The sequence below is a fragment of the Mus pahari genome, chromosome 14, assembly GCF_900095145.1.
Source record: "Mus pahari chromosome 14, PAHARI_EIJ_v1.1, whole genome shotgun sequence".
NCBI lineage: Eukaryota > Metazoa > Chordata > Mammalia > Rodentia > Muridae > Mus > Mus pahari.
This window is the reverse complement of record NC_034603.1, coordinates 14,568,805-14,588,928: the sequence shown is the minus strand read 5'-3', so window position 1 is coordinate 14,588,928 and position 20,124 is coordinate 14,568,805. Positions and strand designations below refer to the sequence as shown.

General features: G+C 46.8%; 1 protein-coding gene across 1 annotated transcript in view; it reads right to left on the bottom strand.

Moving 5' to 3' along the window:
- Positions 1 to 972: 972 nt before the first annotated feature.
- The window catches only part of Adam19 (ADAM metallopeptidase domain 19), an 85,004-nt gene continuing 65,852 nt past the window's right edge, over positions 973 to 20,124 (bottom strand). Inside the window, exons 11-23 of the mRNA XM_021212239.2 lie at positions 19,883 to 20,022; positions 17,602 to 17,779; positions 16,152 to 16,241; positions 13,063 to 13,258; positions 10,723 to 10,831; positions 8,856 to 9,069; positions 7,979 to 8,056; positions 7,763 to 7,871; positions 6,355 to 6,493; positions 5,553 to 5,637; positions 5,084 to 5,308; positions 4,182 to 4,334; positions 973 to 3,465 (exon numbers count right to left, since the gene is read on the bottom strand). Of these exons, the coding sequence (XP_021067898.1) occupies positions 3,412 to 3,465; positions 4,182 to 4,334; positions 5,084 to 5,308; positions 5,553 to 5,637; positions 6,355 to 6,493; positions 7,763 to 7,871; positions 7,979 to 8,056; positions 8,856 to 9,069; positions 10,723 to 10,831; positions 13,063 to 13,258; positions 16,152 to 16,241; positions 17,602 to 17,779; positions 19,883 to 20,022 (1,770 nt within the window). The 3' untranslated portion in view covers positions 973 to 3,411. The remainder of the gene's footprint in view (positions 3,466 to 4,181; positions 4,335 to 5,083; positions 5,309 to 5,552; positions 5,638 to 6,354; positions 6,494 to 7,762; positions 7,872 to 7,978; positions 8,057 to 8,855; positions 9,070 to 10,722; positions 10,832 to 13,062; positions 13,259 to 16,151; positions 16,242 to 17,601; positions 17,780 to 19,882; positions 20,023 to 20,124) is intronic.

Genomic DNA, 20,124 nt, shown 5'->3' with positions numbered 1-20,124 from the left:
GGAAAAATAACGAAAAACAAAAAAAAGGCACTATGGCCCATTCAAGTATTTTGCATAGATGTACAAATATTGTAAACAATCAATAGGAGGACATGAGAGGACTATTTCCTGTGAACAATCTCCCAAATCAAAAGAAAATTCACATTTGCCCTGGATCCCAGACATAGACTTACACACAGTCATACAAGAGGATACTGGGTGCATGACTTTGGGGGTACTAGGCTCGGATTCTACAGAACCTCTCCCTAGCAGGCTTCCCTAGGGAAGGGGTACCTTTCCAGTTGGTGTTCCCTGGCTTGGGTGTGGAGGATTCCTTTGGGTCTGTCATTACACACATTTGACAAAATGACTAGCCTGCAGTTTTAGGAATACAAGTCTCGCCCCCACTTTGTCAAATAAGGAAATGAATTGAGCCCAGGGGAGACACTGAAGGATTATTGCAGTGTTGCAGGGGGCTATTGCAACAGAAGGGGCTGTTGCGTCACAGAGAACACTCAGACCCTAGCATCTACAGTGTCTTGGAGCAGGGGTAGAGAGGGGCTTTTCTCTTACTGGCGGAAGTTACCAAGGCTAGAAGGAACAGAAAGCAAGCAGGGAGTTGCAACTTCGATGGGATTAGCCCAGGCTACACCTCTTAGAGAGATGGAGAGCCGAGGTTTACAGGTCAGAAATGGCTTTGCAGTTCTAAGGTTGGCAGGCAGCTAATCTAGCTTCTAAAAACACTTACAGCCAAGGCTGGAGGATGTAGCTCAGGTGTAGTGTGTGTGCCTATATACACATGAAGGGCTGTGTTTGAACCCAGGACCACATACAGCATGGGAGCACACACTGCAGTCTGAGCACTCAGGAAGAAACAAGTACTCAGGAGTTCAAAGGTCATCCTTGGTAAAGTGAGTTAAAGGCCAATCTAGGATACATGAGATCCTGTTGTCATTTTTATTTGTTTTTGTAGAGGGTATTTTTTTTTTCCTCTCTTCTCTGTGTGGCCCTGTCAGTCTTGGGACTTCCTTTTTAGACCAGGCTAGCTTCAAACCCCAAATTCATCTGTCTCTGTTGGGACTAAAGATGCACACCACGAAACCCAGCTACAAACCTTCCCTCAGCCCACCAGAGCCTTGGCTTTGACCTATTCCAAAGACATCTCGCTTCAGTGGCCGGGAACAGAGATGCCATAAACAGTTACTTCTGTTCTTGCTCACTTTCTATGCATAAGAAAAGGGCTTTCAGTCTTGGATGCCCTCATCGACTTGGTGTAGGAAGACCAAAGTGTTCTGTTGCAACTGCCCCCTCCTCCTCATGTGGTAATATTCTTACATATCCTAAGTGACAATCCTTTGGGACAAACCCTGTCCTTGAAGTCTAGATACACCTCTATGGGACCCTTCACAAAAGCAGATGGGAAGGGATTCCTGCCTGTGACAGCCTCGCTGGCCTCTGGAAACAAAGCCTCGAGTGAAGAAGGTGTACGTAGAGCAGCTGCCGACATTTCTACCAAGTTTTAAAAAAAATCCCGTCCTCTTACACTTCACAGTATAATGTCATGGGATGGAGGTGATGTCGAAGCAATGAAAAAGAAAAAAAACGGAAGTGATTACCAAAGAGCAAGGAAATGGGTCTTCTTCTGATATGGTTCAAGGGACAGAAAGTGGAGGATTTCTAACTTTGTGGTGAGAATTGGGGTGACCTGTAATCACCGGGCATTTGGTAAAGCACACAAACGAGAAACTGATGTAGGACATGGACCGAGGCCTCAGAGAGTGAAGAACACGGTCACTGTGAAAAAGAGGAAGGCGCTTTCCTGAGATCTTTCTCCCCCAGGCCACCTATGTCATAAATGTCAAAAGCTTGCCTCTTCCTCTGGAGGGTTCCGAAAGCTAACAACTGCTTGCTGTGGTGGCGGGAAGGGCCCTAGCGAGCCCTCTGCAGTGCCATTAGCACCTTTCTGGGGATGGAAGATGGCCTCTCAGAGGCCAGGCCCAACACATGTGTAAGAACTGTCCTAAGTAGCAGAGCACCAAGCAAGAGAAGGGCCACCCCCGTCCCGTTCCCACCTTCTCAGCATTTCCCATGACGATCACCTAGGGGCGGTCACCAGGAGTGAACCGATGAGGTGCCTGATAAAACCCTGGTTGAAGAGAGTTTGGGGAACCCTGCCCAGATCTGGTTCACCACGGCTGTTGACAGCAATCTGTTCAGAGTCAACAGTCCCACCTCGGAGCTGACCACGAAGGAGGGCTGGTGGCCCTGTGTATACAATAGCCAGGATTCCAAACATGTCAGTCCCCCTCAGTATAACTGTGGCTGTCCTGGAGAGCCTTACTTAGATATAGGTCAGAAATAAGGAGGAGGTCCCTTATTCTGCCTGAGGCGGTAAAACACAAGGACATGCGGAGCTGTCTGCCTGTCTGTCTCTCTCATTGTCTCTGTCTCTTACACACGCACGCGCGCACACACACACACACACACACACACACACACACACACACACACGCCCTCTCGGCTCAATGCTCTTGAGATCCAGTGCAGAAAGTCCAGTGGTGACCCCATAAGGCAGGATCCTGATTTGGAGGTCACTAGCATATAGTCATCAGCAAGTCAGGGCTGCTGTGGTTCACCACCAAAGCACCATAGGATAGGGATGCTGGAAAAGGAGAAGGTGACACATGGAACACTGGGGATGGATGGATGGATGGATAGATGGATGGATGGAGATTCTAAATGTCCTTAGTGACCTTTGGCATCACGGCTCAGAGGGGACACAGGTTGACCCCCCCCCTGCTGTCTACACTACTCACAAATAGTACCTGTCTGAGTCAGAGTGACCCGTGTAAATATGGGAGTGGGAATGTGAAGAAAGGCAGGGGAGGGGAGCATGGCTTATCACATGCAGCCACATAGCCAGGAACAGGCATCTTGACCAAGCCCCTTGGGGCAGGGATGCAGCAGTAGCTTCCTCAGTCATTAAAAGCTAAGAGATGGTAAGGGCAGCCTGGGATCCCAGAGGGAGGCCCATCAGTGATGCTCCCGTGTGTTCCTGCCAGCACAGGACCAGGATCGGTACCTTCTCCAAGCTCCGCATAGGAGGACCCCAGCTCAAGCCTTCCCTGAGCATCGCTGGCAGCTCTTGGCTAGTGGGCCGAGGGAGACTCTTCCCCCCCCCCCCTCCCTGCGCTTCCCTTCCCTACCCGGGCTGTATATTGCACAGGACAAACACTTAGGAGCCATCGGCTATGAGTCCCCCTGGGCCTCAGAGGAAGCAGGAGGCACTAGGGTAAGGGGGGGAGATTCTGGGGATGAGGGATGTTCCAGAAGGCTGCCAAGAAGCTTCAGGGTGGGTGAGCAGGCTTCTTTCTCCTGGACGTTCCATGGCATCCGGAGTCTTCAGTTGAAACAAGAAACTTCTGGACACTTCTAAATCTTGGAGCTAGTTATCCCTCCAACCCTCTGTGATCGGTACCCAGGTAGCTGGAAAGGAAAGAAAGGTGTAACCTCAGTGCTGGCCAGTGGGACCGTGGGCAAGTGTCCTCTTGCTCAGAAGTCTGTCCCTGTGGCTGCTTTCCGGGGCCTTTGGCCCTTATAGTGAGAGCAACTGCGCGGCCACCCTCGAAGATGGAAACTTAGCCCCTCCCCTCTTCCGCCCCTCCCCTCTTCCACCAAGTTTCAGTACAGTAGCTCCCCAGTGTTTCAGGGGATATGGGCTGGCAGCCAGCTTTCTTGCCTCACCCATTCTGACCCAACTCCCTTGGACATGGCAGGCAGAGAGAAGCATTAAGGAAAGGGACATAGGTTGACAGGCTTGTATAAACTAATGGCTTTGACCTTCAGAGCAATGTCATGGAGCTGGTCCCTGCTGCTCCTCAGGCCTTCATAAAAATTACCTTGAACCACCTTGCCGGCCAATCTTAAGCCTTCTTATCAAGAGACAAGGATTTATTTACTCAAGGTGGCCTATCTGTTCAGGTGCCAACGAAGCCACCAGAGTTCAGGCTTCTGTGTGACGCCTTCATCCTCAAGGAAATTCAAACCTCCCTTTGCTCGTGTAAGGTTCAGCCAAACAGACCTCCAAGCGAGGCTGCGTGTTCATTTCTGCTTCTGTTCTCGAGCCTCAGTTTGGGGCACGGGACCGCGTTCTCAGCCACACACTTCCTCTCGGGTCCTTCTGGGTCCTTCTGTGGACTCACCTTTGGAACAGGCACTGCTGGAGGCCTGGGGGGCTGAGGACCGGAAGTAGGGGGCTGAGGCAGGGAGGCGCCTCCTGACCTGGGACCGGTCTTTTGGCCTGGCACTGGATTGGCTGGGAGTGCCTTCTGAGGTGGTCGAGGCCTGGAGAAATCCTGGAGGGAACAGAAAGTCTGACCTGAGGGTCTTCAAAAGCAAGTATGCCTAGAATCTTCTGGATCGCAACCAAAATAACATAGAGAGCGAGTTGTCCCATTTTAAAGGACTTTCCTGTGTATGGATCTACTTAATAATGTAGTTTCATGCTAAGAAAAAAATAAGACCTTTTAGGAAAACAAGTTGGCTGGCTATTAAAATTAGAGCTATGGGCATGGCATGATAAGGCACACTTTTAATTCCAGCTCTCAGGAGGTAGAAGCAGGTGGGTCTGTAAATTCAAAACCCTGTCCCAAAATTTAAAAAAAAAAAATTGTAAATGTCTTTTCCTGATGTGGAAAATCCCACTTCTGGTTGACCATGTCAGAGAGGCACAGAAGGCTGGTTTGCAAGGGTGTCCCTATGTACACACGGTTTATAACACCAGAGGACCCAGAAACTTCCAAAATAGCCACGGTGGGAGAGAAGTGTAAACTTACCCAGTGACATGGGCTACAGTGTGTGTAAAGAGATTTGCCTGCCTCTACTGCTGAACACTGGGATTAAAGGTGTGCACTCCTACCACACGGCTGCAAAGGTTTATTGCTGAACCCCTGGAAGCCCATTGGATTTACCAGAACAAAGAAAAGATGATCAGATCCAATCAGCGATGATCAGATCCAATCAGCGCATCACATCAACGCCCCTCATTGCAGATGGCCTGCTATGGGCGGTGTCCCCAGCCTAGGGTTGTCAAGTATCCACTTACCTGGGACAGTAGGCAATTAGGTGCAGGGGGCATGGGCCGGCTTGGGGGAGGCCTCCTGGCTGACTCCTTTCTTTCTATTCGAGCCCCAGCTTCTGGGGTGCCCCCAGCAGCCCTGTTCAGATGTGCCGGCAATGGTGCAGGTGGCGATTCAACGCGCAGGTAGTCTGGAGGGGGCCGGGGAGGAGGGTGGGACGGCTTCCGGAAGGTTTCAGGGGTGTTAGTCACCTGTGTGAAGGAGACGCAGAGCAGCTGAGATAAGGAATCCTTCCTTAGTGTGTCTCAATGAGGTGACCAGAGCCTCATCTGAAGGCGGAACAGACACGCTGACCGTTGGATTCCAGGTTCAGAACCCACTGACAAGCCCCAAAGATAGCTTTCATTACCAACCCCATGGGCACACATAAGTACTGAAGAAAGCCTAACAGGGATCAAGGGAAATCAATCAAGTTCAATGGTGCAAAGCCCTTACCTTTCGCCTGCCCTGGGGTGTCTGCAACTTGAAAGTTGGGTTGGCATGGCCAGTTCCACCACTCTGAGATACCCTGAAGGGACAACTGGAAACAAGGAAGAGGGGACACGGGGGAAGGAGTGTTTAGTGGTGTGTCTGGACTAAGCAAATCTGACCAGGCCAGCCAACAAATCTAACCCTCCTCTGGAGAAAGTGGGATAATCCTCTGAAACCCATCTCCTAAATAATAAATAAGCACACATACGGCCAGTGGAGAAGCCCAAAGAAGGGCTTACACAAGCAGAACCCTCTGTCCCAATAAGGAGACAGAATATCACTAACCATTATGTACCCCGACCCCCACTGGCATGGATAACAGAAGGATGCAGGGCAGAAAAAAAAAAATCCCTTCCCGTGCAAGTACATTTAACAGAACTCTAGAGAGCATCCTCCATCAATATCTCAATGAATTAATCATTCATCTTCTTGGGTTAATGTCTAGTTATCTCTGACTGATTGAGCTTGTCATCCCTCTCAGTCGCCTCAGCTTCCTGCACTTTAAAAATATGATATAAGTTAATCAGGCAGAGGACGGTAAATAGATTTTATGTCATACCCCAGTTTGAACTGGCTAAGGACTTTCTATTGGGAAGAATTCGAGTTAATGACCGGGCTCAGTAGAAATCACTTACAGTCATTACCTACTAACATCTGCCATGGTGACCGAGCAGGACAGAAGGGGTGAGGGTGGCATGTCCCCTGCCTCCACCATCCCAGAATTAGACCCATCACCACCAACCTTTCCACAAGGGCCCTGTCCCACCTGAACTGATGCCGCAGCTTGAAAGGGAGAGCCGAGGGCTTGCCCAGTTTGTGGCTCTGTCTGTAGCAGTGACACAATAGCACCAGGACTGCCAACACGAAGAGAGCTGAAAACACCCCAGCGATCACGGGACCCACGCCTGCCGGAAGTCAGCACAAGTGAGAGAATTAGAGGCCGTTCAGGCTCCAGTGAAATGACAGAGCCTTTGTTCCCCTTCAGATACTTGATTCCCGCCGACTTAGTTTAAACAAGCACAAATCCATGCAATGCGTACATGATACTCTATTAGTGTCCTAATACTAGCTGAAAGAGCCAGGCCCACGGCTTTTAAAGACAGTCCCCACAGTCATTTTTGTCCAGCTTCAGAGAGTCTTCTCAAAGCAGTTCATGGACTTTCATAAAGTCAGCCAGCACCACGATTTTCCTGGACACAGAGCAATGGCCAGAAAATACTGGTTGAGACATCTTAGGACTAGAATTCTCACCCTAGCCCACAGCCTCACGGTTGGGTCCAAAGCCATCTCAAAAGTTCCCGAGTCATAAATGTAAACGCACACAGTGTGCCTGCATCAGTGACCCTCCCCTTTCTCTGTTCATGGTCACTACATAGACAGGCTCTTCCTTCTTGGCTGTTTTCAGTTTGTTACAGCCCAGACTGGCCTCAAAGTTGCAGCAGCAATTCTCCTGCCTTAGCCTCCTAAGTGCTGGGACTACAGATAGGAACTACCACACCCAGTTTTTAGCCTTATATATATATATTTTTAAGTACTTTTGCCATTACTCAAAGACACAATCTGGAAACCACAGGGGTCAAGTCCCTGAGACCACCCCTAAGAAACTGTCTGTTTCCCATCTCCTAACCTTTATTTAACAAAAGGTAAAATAACCAATGCAATGCACCCCAAGATTGTGATTATTTCAAGTGTCCTGAAAAGGACTAATTACTAGTTACTACCCCCAAATAATGGTGACTATCCAGTGGCCTACAGTCTCCCTTAATCAATCTCTCTCTCTCTCTCTCTCTCTCTCTCTCTCTCTCTCTCTCTCCCCCCTCTCTCTTCCTCCCCTCTCCCCTCTCTCCCCCTCCCTCTCTTTCTCTCTCTCTCCTCTAGTAAAAGGGCAGGAAGGCGACTAAGCCCAGGCCCCATAGGAAGACCTGGCATCTTCCCGCTCAGCATCTTTATCTTGGCGCCCTCCCTGTAGAATCTGGGGAGTGAAGCCAGCTTAACTTGGACTTTCTGCAATGGGCAAACCCAGCCTATGGCCCACAGTCCCCGTGTATAGATAGCTATGAACGCAGCCCAACATGTTTGTAGAAAACAATGCCGGTATTGCAAAGTCAACAGGCTGGAGGCTCCTCCCCTTATCCCCATGGTCTCCGCCTCTGTCACAAAGGCAGAACACTTACTCTTAGGGGGCAAAGGACCACTGTCGACGCTGCCACCATCTCCCGGGGTGTTACAGAAAGGTGGAGCCCAGCCAGGGAAGCAATGACAGTTCTTGTTGTTGTTGCAGACCTAGAGTGAGGAGCCGCAGACGCATCAGCACCCAGGAGAGCTGTGACCTTCCACAGGGCGTGCCCCCACGACAACCAGGAACCCAGACCTCTGCCCCACACACGTACCCCGTGACCATTGCACTTCTTCCCACAGCCTTCCGTCTCAAAGAAGGAGGTGTTCCTGCACTGCCCCTCGAAGCAAATCTGCAACACAGAAGACCAGCCATCAGTGGAACACAGGGGCATCGGGGAGGCTTAGGGTGTGGGAGGTTCGTCCTTAGGATGAATGGGAACCCCAAAACATAGCTCGGGGTTATATATTCTAGTGAGAAACGCAAAAGGCCTCAAAAAAGATTCAGTGGGTAACTGAAATCTGCTGTCTGTCGTCTTTGTGATTAGGGAAGGAGTAATAAACATTGCTGAAACGTTACATTCAACAATGAGGAAACATTTATAGTCTAGCATCATGCTGATTATATTCCATCCAACAATGAATGTGGACTAAGTTTAGTATTATGCCTACAAATGATGATTGTGGCAGGAGCTTACTTTCAGCTGGGCATCGTACCATGGTTTCCTCTGTGTTTATAATTTAACACAATTTAAAGCACGAGATTGGTGGCATCATTTTCCTTGGGTTTCCCTGAAATCTTAGAACTTTTCTTTCTTTTTTCAAGACAGGGTTTCTCTGTGTGGCCCTGGCTGTCCTGGAACTCACTCTGTAGACCAGGCTGGCCTCGAACTCAGAAATTCGCCTGCCTCTGCCTCCCAAGTGCTGGGATTAAAGGCATGTGCCACCATGCCCAGCCTTAGACCATTTCTATGGTGATAGCAAATGACATGCATGACAGTGATGCCCACATTTACATGACTAGTCCATAGTAATAGGTGGGTGCTTATCGGTGGGATGCTGTTATTCTGGGAGCCTGGCATCACTCCTCTGGAGCCCACACTTCTCAGGCTCTGCCTCTTAGTTTCTGAGTGAGGTTAGGGAAGGACTCACATGGTTGTGGCCACACTTGGTCCCAGTCATCACCAGTCCTGGGTCCAGCATGTCACCTTCCCCTTCCTCCTCCTCAGGACCCCGGTAGACGTGGGTACCCCGACAGTGGATCCGCCTCCCATTCAAGGTGATGGTGGTGTCAATAGATACTGCGTTGGATTCCAGGGGCCGGGCCTGGGTGCTCTGGCATTGAATCTTCCCACACTTGGCATCCCTGGGCCGGGAAAGAAGACAGGATCAGAGGCTGGGGAATGGGGGGGGGGCATTGGAGAGCTTCAGTCTGAGCCAAGTCAGCAGGCTTCGGTGGAGCAGGGCAAAGGACCAGAGGGTGGGCTGGAACCCAGCAGTAGAGACCTAAGGTAGACTCAGATCCAGAAAAGGAGCAGGTTCCTTGTGTCTCAGCAGACCTAAGCCAAGAGCTCAACTCAGAATGTCCTAACTCCAAGGACACCTGAATGACATGAATAATCGGTCATCTTTGTCCCGAAACCATTCCCCAGGCACTCCAAATAGGAGCTGGGTCTCCCTCTGCCTTCCCGTTCTCCATTGTTCCCAGGGTTGAGCGTTTTCAACCCCTGTCAATCTTTCCTCCTACACAGCTTCCCTGACTTACATTCTTACCCCCTTTCTTTTATTTTTCTATTTTAAGACTTATTTATTATTATATGTAAGTATACTGTAGCTGTCTTTAGACACATCAGAAGAGGGCGTCAGATCCCATTACAGATGGTTGTGAACCACCATGTGGTGGCTGGGATTTGAACTCAGGACCTTTGGAAGAGCAGTCAGTGCTCTTACCCACTGAGCCATCTCACCAGCCCATATATATATATATATATATATATATATATATATATATATATATATATTTTTTTTTTTTTTTTTAATTACTCCCTTTCTATCCTGGCCTGTAAGACACAGAGTCCCTTCACTACAGCATCCATAGGAGGGGTCCAGATCATCCAGTGATGCCTTTAAATCTCTCAGGAACTAGTTTCTGCTTTCCTCTGTGCAGGCTCATTTTTTATGCTCCCCCCCCCCATGTCTTCCCACAAATTGTAGCTTACTCTCTATCAGCTCTTCAACTGCTCCTTTTTCTCTAATATCTCTGCCTAATATCTCTTACACATTAGTGCTTCTCCACCCCCCACCCCCATTCATTTAGATGGCTGCTACAGAACTCAGCTAGAGAACGCCTTGGGGGAAATGCCCCAGGCCACTAACTATTCCACCAGTTAACCACATTGCGCTAGACATTCAATTCAGCACCTTGCATGTGGTGAGTCTGAAACAGTAGTGGGCAGAGGAGTGAGTGGGCGGCTGGAATGAATGAATCAGAGACGGCTCTCAGGAGCAGGCATAACTTTAGCACTCTGCAAAAATGGTCCAAAAGAGCCATCTGGGATCCACAAACGTTTAGATGCTGGAACATTGTCATCTTGGATCAGTCATCTCCTGCCCCACTTAAAAAAAAAAAAAAAAAGACAAGATTTCTCTATGTAACAGTCCTGGCTGTTCTGAAATTGCATTGTAGACCAGGCTGGTCTCAAACTGACAGAGATCCGCCTGAACACCTGCCTCTGACTCCCCGGTGCTGGGATAAAGGCACATCCAGCTACCCTGCCCTGCACTTAAGAGTCTCCAAAGCAGCCTTGATCAGCGTCCGCTCCTCTTTCTCACTTCCTTATAGGCAACTGAACATGAGTGCATCACCAAGCAACAGGTAGAGAACAGAGACAGGCTTTAACTGGTACGTTTAAAAGCCAATGGTAGGCTATCCACACCAAGTCAGGTGGGAATGAAGAGGACAGAGCGGGGGATGGCTTGGCCACTCTTCCTCCCACCGGGTCAGAGCTGTGGTCCTCACCTGGGGCTGCACTTCCTGTATTTGCCATTCAAGCCCTTGCCACAGTTGCCATAGGTGTCACCAGCAGCGTTCACCCTCTCAAAGCAAAGATCGAGGGCAGGCCGGGCTCCTAGGTGGGCAAGAAACATCTGTCAGTGTGTAAGCCCCACCGGAGGCTCCCCAGGACAGAGCTAGCTAGCCTTGGGCGATGGCATGACACTTCCACCATTCATCAAGGCCAATTCAGAGAAAATATTTTTAGACTGGTTTTAACCCTTCATTGAAGTTGGAAGTTGCATGCTAAGCCTGCTCGCTAATAAAGAAGAGCTGTCCAAATTTCTGGACTGTAAAGGATTAGTAATTCATGGCCCAAACATTAAAAGAGCTAAAACATATCTTTGAAGTTTTTTCTTCACATCCACCTTGCAAATACAACTGGAGGTTGTTTCTAAGTAGTGCAATGCCCAGCTTCTGAAAATGGTGGCAGATGGAATCCCACACCTGAATGGGGTTGGGGCTCAAAAAAAACTGGCAACACTAAAGAGATTCTGAATGTGCAATGACCCAAAACTAACTGAAAACAGAATGCGTAATGAATTCAGAGCTCACCCATGTCGAGTCACGTGGCTTTACTGCAGCTTGGCTTTCACACCACAGCTGCACACTGCACACAACCGATGAATGCTACTGAAGCGAGCTCAGACTTGAGGCTACTTTATATTATGACTGGTCATATTTTTGCTGTATGTATGTTGTCTCTTATGCAATGGATTCATTAAGGAAAACAAAGAATGTTTTCCCTACTGTCATTCCTCAGCAGATAAACTTCAGATTAATGTTATGTTAGAAAGTTTGATTTATAAAATTGCTGTTTGTGTTCCTGACTTCAGTTCCATTAAAACAAACAAAAAACAACAACGAAACACCAGCTGAGCGTGGTGCCTGCCTTTAATCCTAGCCCTAGAGAGGAAGAGGCAGGCAGATCTCTGGGAGTTGCAAGCCAGAACGAATCATGATTTGGCGTCAGATTAGAATTTCCAACAATTTCTGGTAAGGCCCTAAACATACTTCTGTCACTTTTACACCACATATCAATGTGGGTTGGTGTTCCCATCCCTGAAAACTATAAAATCATAATGTCAGCCAACTCTGAAGCCTGTCACAGACACTCTATGTCCTGCACTGTCAACCATTTAGCCAAGACTTAATTCTTTAAGTTTTGTAAAATAAACAAATTAAAATAAAATAAAACTAATTGTTTGTAAAATAAACAAACAAGCACACCGATTTGTCAGAGTATACATTTGCTTTGGTAAAACTATATATGAAAGATTATTTTAAAATAAACTTCCTTGTGATTTATTATCAATAAATGTTTGCTGTATATACCTACTTTTATATACTCACAAACTGCTCCATGCCATGTAGAAACTTCTCAGAAAAAAAGGATAAGTGGATAAAAAAATAAGCCTAATGTAATTAATGGAACTGGTAAATACATTAAAATTTTTGCTCTCTCTAAAATGCTTTCTACATCGGTCTTTCCTATCTGTCTCCTTATACTCTGTACTGGCCGGTTTTGTGTGTCAAAACCACACGCTGGAGTTATCACAGAGAAAGGAGCCTCCCTTGAGGAAATGCCTCCATGAGATCCAGCTATAAGTCATTTTCTCAATTAATGATCAAGGATGGGAGGGCCCATTGTGGGTGGTGCCATCCCTGGGCTGGTGGTCCTGGATTCTATAAGAAAGCAGACTGAGCAAGCCAAGGGAAGCAAGCCGGTAAGCATCATTCCTCCATGGCCTCTGCATCAGCTCCTGCCGCCAGGTTCCAGCCCCGTGAGTGAGTTCCAGTCCTGACTTCCTTTGGCGATGAACAGCAGTGTGGAAGTGTGTGCTGAATAAACCCTTTCCTCCCCAACTTTCTTCTTGGTCATGATGTTTTGTGCAGTAATACAAACCCTGACTAAGACAGACCCTCCGTGATGACATATTAGGATAGCTGTTGTTATTACTGTATCACTTGCTGTCTTTGAGATCGGATCCATGAAAAAACTTCACTTGATGGTAGTTTCAATGTGCTTTCCCTCAATATGACCGAAGTTAAACATTTTCTGTAACTTAAGGGTCTTTTTCATTTCCTTTTGTTCTCCATTTCTGCTTCACTGGTGTGTTGGGGAGGGGGTACTGTTATCTGTCCCCAGTGTTAGAACTAAAAGCCTCAAGGGAGTATGAGAAATACTGTTACCCTTGAGCTAAGAGCATGAGATGTGGTATTTGAAGGCGTTCTAGGTCATGTTAAGTGGCCGGTAGAGACACAGGCTCAGAGATGGTGGGCGGAAGAGATGAGGAGGGTCCTTACCAGGTCCCCACAGCTGCTGGCACTGTTCCTGGTAAGTGAGGCACATGCCGTTGTAGCAGTAGGCCTGGCCGCCCTCGCAAGGGGTGCCATCCATCTGGTAATAGTTGGTGGGGCAATGCGGAGACTTGCCGGTGCAGAACTCGGGGAGGTCACACGGCCGCACCTGCTCCCGACACTGGGTTCCAGGAGCCACCAGCTAGGTTGAGGAATGAACAGAGAAAAGTAGTCATTTCTTCCCTGCCCCCAACCCTTTCAGCCAAGAGCTCACGAGCATCCTATCTGTGGACAACAGTTTCGATGACCTTGATATCACAGCGCTTATCACACGACTTCAGTGAGCTCAAGCCATTGTTGGCCTTCGCATAAACAGTGACAGAGTTCCTGCAAAGTTGTACCCACGTGGACAAACTCAACGCAATTCCTTCCCACAGGAGTTGAGAAATAATGTTTATGTAACAATCTATAGTTTTCTCTCTGCCATTATAACCACCTTTCACTTAAGTGTTAAGAGGACTTTATTTAGTTTGCACGATAGTCTTATATAACTAAAGGAGCAAGGCACAATATTCAAAGTCACGTGGTATGTGGCAGACCAATTTCCTAGTAAGGGTATGTGTATACATGCATACATGCATATACTCACACACAGAAAATTGGCATTCATGTAGATTTTCAATTTACAACATTACTGTTTCGTTCGCGTAAGTTTTTAATTTACAACATTCTTGTTTTGTTCTTGAAACTAGCCTCAAACTCATTCTTCAGCACAGACTGGACCTGAACTCAGGGCAATTCTCCCGGCTGAGCCTCTGGAATAAGCAGAACTGTAGACATGTCTCTCTACACCCAGCTTGTGGCTCCAGACAGCACACCCTCACGGTTATGCAGAGCACGGGGCTGAGTGTTATCCAAATATTTCTTCTCTCATCTGCCCCTCACAATGTCCATGGAACTGATATAGCTACTTTGAATCAGCATTTCTGATACTCATGTGGGTATACAGACAGAGCTAAGACTCCAGTGGTTAAAAAATTCCCCAAGTTCACACAGGTAGGGCTTGAAGTCAAGGAATCCTTTGTGAGGCTCAATCTGAGATCCTGGAGTTGAGTGAAAGGTCACTCCACGATTATTCTTCAGCATTGGTCTGAGACTTGAAGAACTTAACTCAGTACAGCCTCCTTGGGGGCTTCCATGTCAAAACAGAACGTGTCCAAGTTCTCCTGAGCCAGGCAAGGACACCTGTGGCTCAGAGGTAGGCCCTTCCCTGATTCCAGGTGACCATGCCACCCACCAGCTCTTCTTGGGAAAACCCACAGCCAGCCCCTCGGCTGGCCATTCTTAGGCTGAAGAGCTCACTGAGGGAATGAACGATACACACACACACACACACACACACACACACACACACACACACACACACACAAATATATATATATGCCAGCCACAACAAGGATAAGCAGGGCCAGTGGCAGATGCCTCAGGACATGTGTGTGCTTAACCAGTTCTAGAGAACTGATCTTTGGTTCTTGTTTGCCCATAATTCCAGATTACAGCCCTCTCTCTGGCTGCTAAGAGCAAGTGTGCTCAGTGGGGTACTTGAACAACACGTGAACACTGTGTGCGCTCACCAAGCTGAGGGTGGGACAGGCCACAGCTCCATTCTCAAACTTCTCCAGTACACAGAGTTTCAGATTAATAACTCAAAAGTTCAAATATCATAGTAGTGTGTGCGTCTAGCAAATCTGTATGAATATAATAGATGTGTATAATTATGATAATATGTACTTCATAACAATAAGGCTCGCTCAGGATAAGCTTTATAACCAAAAATATTAATATATTGTATATTATGATGAAATAAAGTTATTTTAGGTAATTTTTTAATAAAGACTATAATTAGTCTGATATCCATTTAGGTCAGATTTTATCACCAAATCTGTTAATTTTTTATTTATATATTTTGGGACTTCCTGAATTGTCAGATTTAGATTAAGAAATTCTCAAATTCAGTGCTATATGACTATTAATGGATATAAATTATTTCCCACATTGATATTAAGAATGCATGCTTCAGAGTCAGGGAGAACTGGGTTCAGGACCTGACATCACCCATCTCCTAATGACCCATTTTCCTCACCTTAAAACAGAGGCAGTAATATGTACCCCATGGGGCTGTGGTGAAGACTGAGTCAGCATATAAAATTCTCATCCTGGTGCCCAACATTCACCAAGATGGCCATTTATGTTCATCAAAATCATGGTTTGCTTTTTCATGTGTTCAAGGAAAAATGAAGTCTCACTGGGCCTGGTGGCTTATGATCTCTCCTGGGAGATGATGTCAGCACTTGCCTGAACTCCAGAGCAAGTTCAAAGCCACCCTGAGCAATTTGGTGAGATCTTGTCTCAAAATAAAGGAATACGTATATATAGAGAGACATATATATATATTATATATATATACATATATATATATATAATATATATTATATATATACATATATGTCTATATATATGTGTGTGTATATACATATGAAATAAAAATAAATATATATGTACATATATACATATACATATGCACATATATGTATGTATATAGTCCTATAAGATATATCATATATTTAAATAAAAATATATATACACAGATATATGTGTATATCTTTTTATTTTGATTTTATATGTATATATATGCATATCTTTTTATTTATGTATTTGCTTATATGTTTATATATTATTGACATATTTATATATTCATATCTTATATAGGATATATGTGTGTGTGTATATATATGTATATGGGGTGATTTGAGCATAATGAGGCCCAGGATAGAAAATTGGTAGGCTTGGTTAAAGGGACATTCTCAGTTCCAAATATCTAACACACACCCATCCTTTCTCCCTTCTCTTCCTCCCAGTGATGGGGTTGAATCCAGAGCCTTGAGCATGAAGGCATGGATTCTCACCACAGTGGTCAGTGGTAAGAACCACACTCCCCGGCCTTGTGTCTAACATTTTTGATGCAGGCTGAAACCCAGCTGTCCCCCACTAGGCTGTCACCTCAAAGCCTGAGGCAGAGGAAAGGAGACACTTACCTTGCACTGGTGACAGCAGGAACCATGGGCACACTCGGCCCCTTCCTTCAGAGTGCAGTTGGAGGCATTGCAGCAAGGGCTCTTACATTCCTACAAAGGCAGCAGAGGGCAAGAGTCAGAGCCCAGCAGGGGGCGCCCTTGCCACCTCCATTCCCTGGCCTGCCTGGCCGCTCGCTTCCTGTTCCCTAGAAGGCCTCACTAGAGCATCACTAGAGCAGTTCTTTACTAAGGTAATGAGCATTTGTCAGAGAAAAGACACACGTGCTTCATCCTTGGAGATACCACAATTTAAATGGGACTACCCGGTGATTGCGAGTAGGTATTATCCCATACTTATGTGGTCATATGGAGCTTGCAAAATCTACCACCCACACGGTCCTTAAAAGGACTCCCCTTATGCTGATGTTCATGGTTCTTGGTCTTTCACTAGCTCTTTTATTCTGGAGGTTACAGGGTTAGAGTTTTAAAAGAAGGTCACAAGATGGCTCAGTGGGCAAAGGCACTTGTTGCCCGACAGCCTGAGTTTGGTCCCTGAATGCCACGTGGTGAAGAGAGAGAGGGGGAACAAATGCACACGCGCATGCACCCATTAACACACACAAACACACATTAAATAGGTGCAAAATAAAAACGAAAGATCACCTCGACATGGAGAGTATATAGATACCTCAGTCTAATAGCTGCACATTGCTTACAGTTCACAGTCAAGCATGGGTTAACATACTTTCTCATCCTTCAGAAAATAGACATGAAACAATATAGTTCTGCTTTTCTTCTTCTTCTTCTTCTTCAGAAAAACATCCTTTTGATAAAAGTGACAGAGCTAGGGTGTGTGCTCGCCACACTCGCTCTGCAGCCCTGACGGAGGAGAGGCCTAGCCACCAAGAGTCCTCTCTGCTTCTCCTTCCTCAGCAGCTCTCTCCTGACACTCCCTTCAAATCCTCTCTTCTCTGGGCTGCACAGCACAACAGCACGAGCTTGTGTTAAGGCTCCTCACCAGGCTCATGGTCATGAGCTCATCCAGCTGTGTGGCCTCCAGAAATAAATTCAGTGCAGCTGGAGGGCCAAAAACACCATCTGGGGCTCCTCTGGGGAGGAAGAGGAGAGCTACATTGCCCTGGGATCATGGTCTGTGGCTAGAGCAGTTGCTCAAAGGGGCTCCACCCCGATCCTGGATATGACTGTCCTGACCACAGCTGCAGAGCCCATAGATACGGTCCACCTGGCAGACTCCCTGTCTGCCTCTGACACACAGAGGGCCTTCGGTCGTCATGTGTAAGAAATGCTGGCAACTGGGAAATCATCTGTCCCTTTGTCCTTTCGATAGAAAATCATTGATCACATTGTCCTTTTGATAGGAACTTATCTGTCACATCGTGCTTTCAAATGTCCTAAAGCTCTGAAGACTATGCAGATTCGTCCCTCCCTCTAGCATGGTCCTGACACTCACCTCTTCTTCTCCACAGTCACACTCTTCACCGTCTTCCAGGTACCCGTTGCCACACCTCCGGCCTCCATACAGCGTCCTAGTATCTGGCATGTTGGAGAGGCACATCCCTCCTCCTGATTGCAGATACCTGTCCAGCTCCTTCCTGTTACACCAACTGAACACTTTGGGGAAAGGGTGCCTGACAGAGAAGAAGGACGTGTTAGCAGAGCTGAAGCACACCAAACAGCTCGCTGTTCTGCCTGCCACTCAAGAGGCTAAGTTCTCTTGAATGAAAACCCTACACTCGCCCCTCTGCCTCACCAGGACATTCATCAGTACATCAACTTAGAATTCTTTCATCCTGAACCATGAGATGATGAACAGGCCACACCGTTACATTTTCCTTAAAAATGAAAAAGGCAGTTGAGAAACAGAACAGTAATTTCTGTCTTTTTCGTGAGGGAGCTGAGGTAGGTGAAGGGTGAGAAGTACATTGAGACAGGTTTCCCGCCAACCAAAGAGTACACATAGAGGGACCCATGGCTCCAGCCACATATGTAACAGAGGATGGCCTTGTGGGACATCAATGAGAGGAGTGTCCCGTGGTCCTGTGAAGGCTCTATGCCCCAGTGTAGGGGAATGCCAGGACAGGGAAGCAGGAGTGGGTGGGTTGGTAAGCAGTGGGTGGAGTGGGATAGAGGATTTTCGGAGGGAAATGAGGAAAGGGGATAACATTTGAAATGTAAATAAAGAAAATATCTAATTAAAAAAAAAACATGAAAAAAAAACCAGACAAGTTTCCATACTGAAAGCTGAACAGAACACCAGATGAATATTTATCTTCTCATGACAAAAAACAGAACCAGAAAGCCCAAGACCACAGATTTAATTCACTCATGGGCTGATCTCTGTTTTCATAACCAACTCTATTGCCCAACAAACAAATGTGTGGGCTTTATCACAGTAGCATGTACAAAAGCTGCACAGTCGCTTGCTACTATGGAAATGAATCAAAAATGCAGTCAGTTCCTTATTCGTAGCTGCCACCCCTGGTTTTGGTTACCCCTAGTCAACAGTGATCTGAAACTCATCATCATCACTATTTCAAATGTTCTAGTTTATTATGAGTTGGCGTTTTTAACCTCTGACTATGCCTACTTTATACATTAAACTCATCATAAGATCACAGATGTACATAGGAAAACCACGCAGAAACACAGCACAAGATGTAAATATGGGAAAACTGCTATATCACCACATGGGTCTGTAAAGAGACCCTGGTAAAGCCCAGGTTAAACATTGAGGGCTTCCTTCGGTACTCCAGTAGGTCCCCAAGGAATTTGCTACTACTCATTCAGTTACCACAGTGTGTGAATAGCTTAAAAACAGCTAGAGTAGTCATGAATTTAGCTGTTGCCCATTTGTCTACGCATACTCTATTAGGATTGGCTGAGAAGGGTGGGCTTAACCATGAACTCAAACTCAAAAGTTATGCCCGTGAAATCATATCCTGCATGTCACTGCCATCCTCTGGAGTCACAGTAGCCAGGAAGTAGCGAGTAAACACTAGCACTATGAACAAGAAAGCTGCATTGAACCACCCTTCTCTAGGAAGCACAGCAAGCCCTAGTGGTTTGGAATGAAGGGATATAATAAGGATTCTACTACATTGCCTTCCAGGGAGTGGCTCAAGTCCTGAAGAATAGCATGATGTATGCGTTCAGGAACAAGACAACCCTCTTCCAAAAGCTCTGGTTTAGAAAAATCCTTGTAAGTGTTGGAGTCTCAGTACCTTTGTTTCATGGATTGCCTTAAGAGTGAGTAGATGGCCCCCTTCTCCTCTTATTCTATAAACTACAAAGCTTCCAAAGAGGCAAGACCAAGCAAGGGTTGTGGTTGAACTGGGAATATGGGTGTGGTAGCACATATTTAAAGCCCCAAAGACTTTAGTGGTTGACATGGGAGGGTTGCTTAAATCCACAAGTTCAAGATTTGACTGAGCAAAGACTCTCATGGGTGATCTCAAAAACAAAAACAAAACAAAACAAACAGGACGTTGTCGAAGCCAATTTTAGAGCTGAAAACTACAAACTATTTGTCAATCCAGATCATCTGCTCTCTGAGGAACTCAGGTTCCACCACACATCTGCTTGCTCCTGTTTCATCCAAACATCATCTAAACTGTCTTCATCAACAGTTTGAAAGTTTCCCTGGGGCCGTCTAGGAGGACTGCTTGGGTCAGGCGGACCCTGCATCTCTCACCCCACTCTTCTCCCCACCGCCACCCTTCAGGTTGACTCACCCGGTGGCGGCGGCCATGATGCACCCGCCATCGGCTGCGCTGGCAGAACAGCAGTGTGCAGAGTCATGGCTCATGCCAAAGTTGTGGCCAATCTCGTGGGCCACGGTGGAGGCTACACCGATGGCGTTCTCGGAGTGGTCCTGTTCGGAGAAGAATTTCAAATTCAAGGTCAGGGGGTTCTTTCCACTTTGCACACCTCTCTCTCTCTCTCTCTCTCTCTCTCTCTCTCTCTCTCTCTCTCT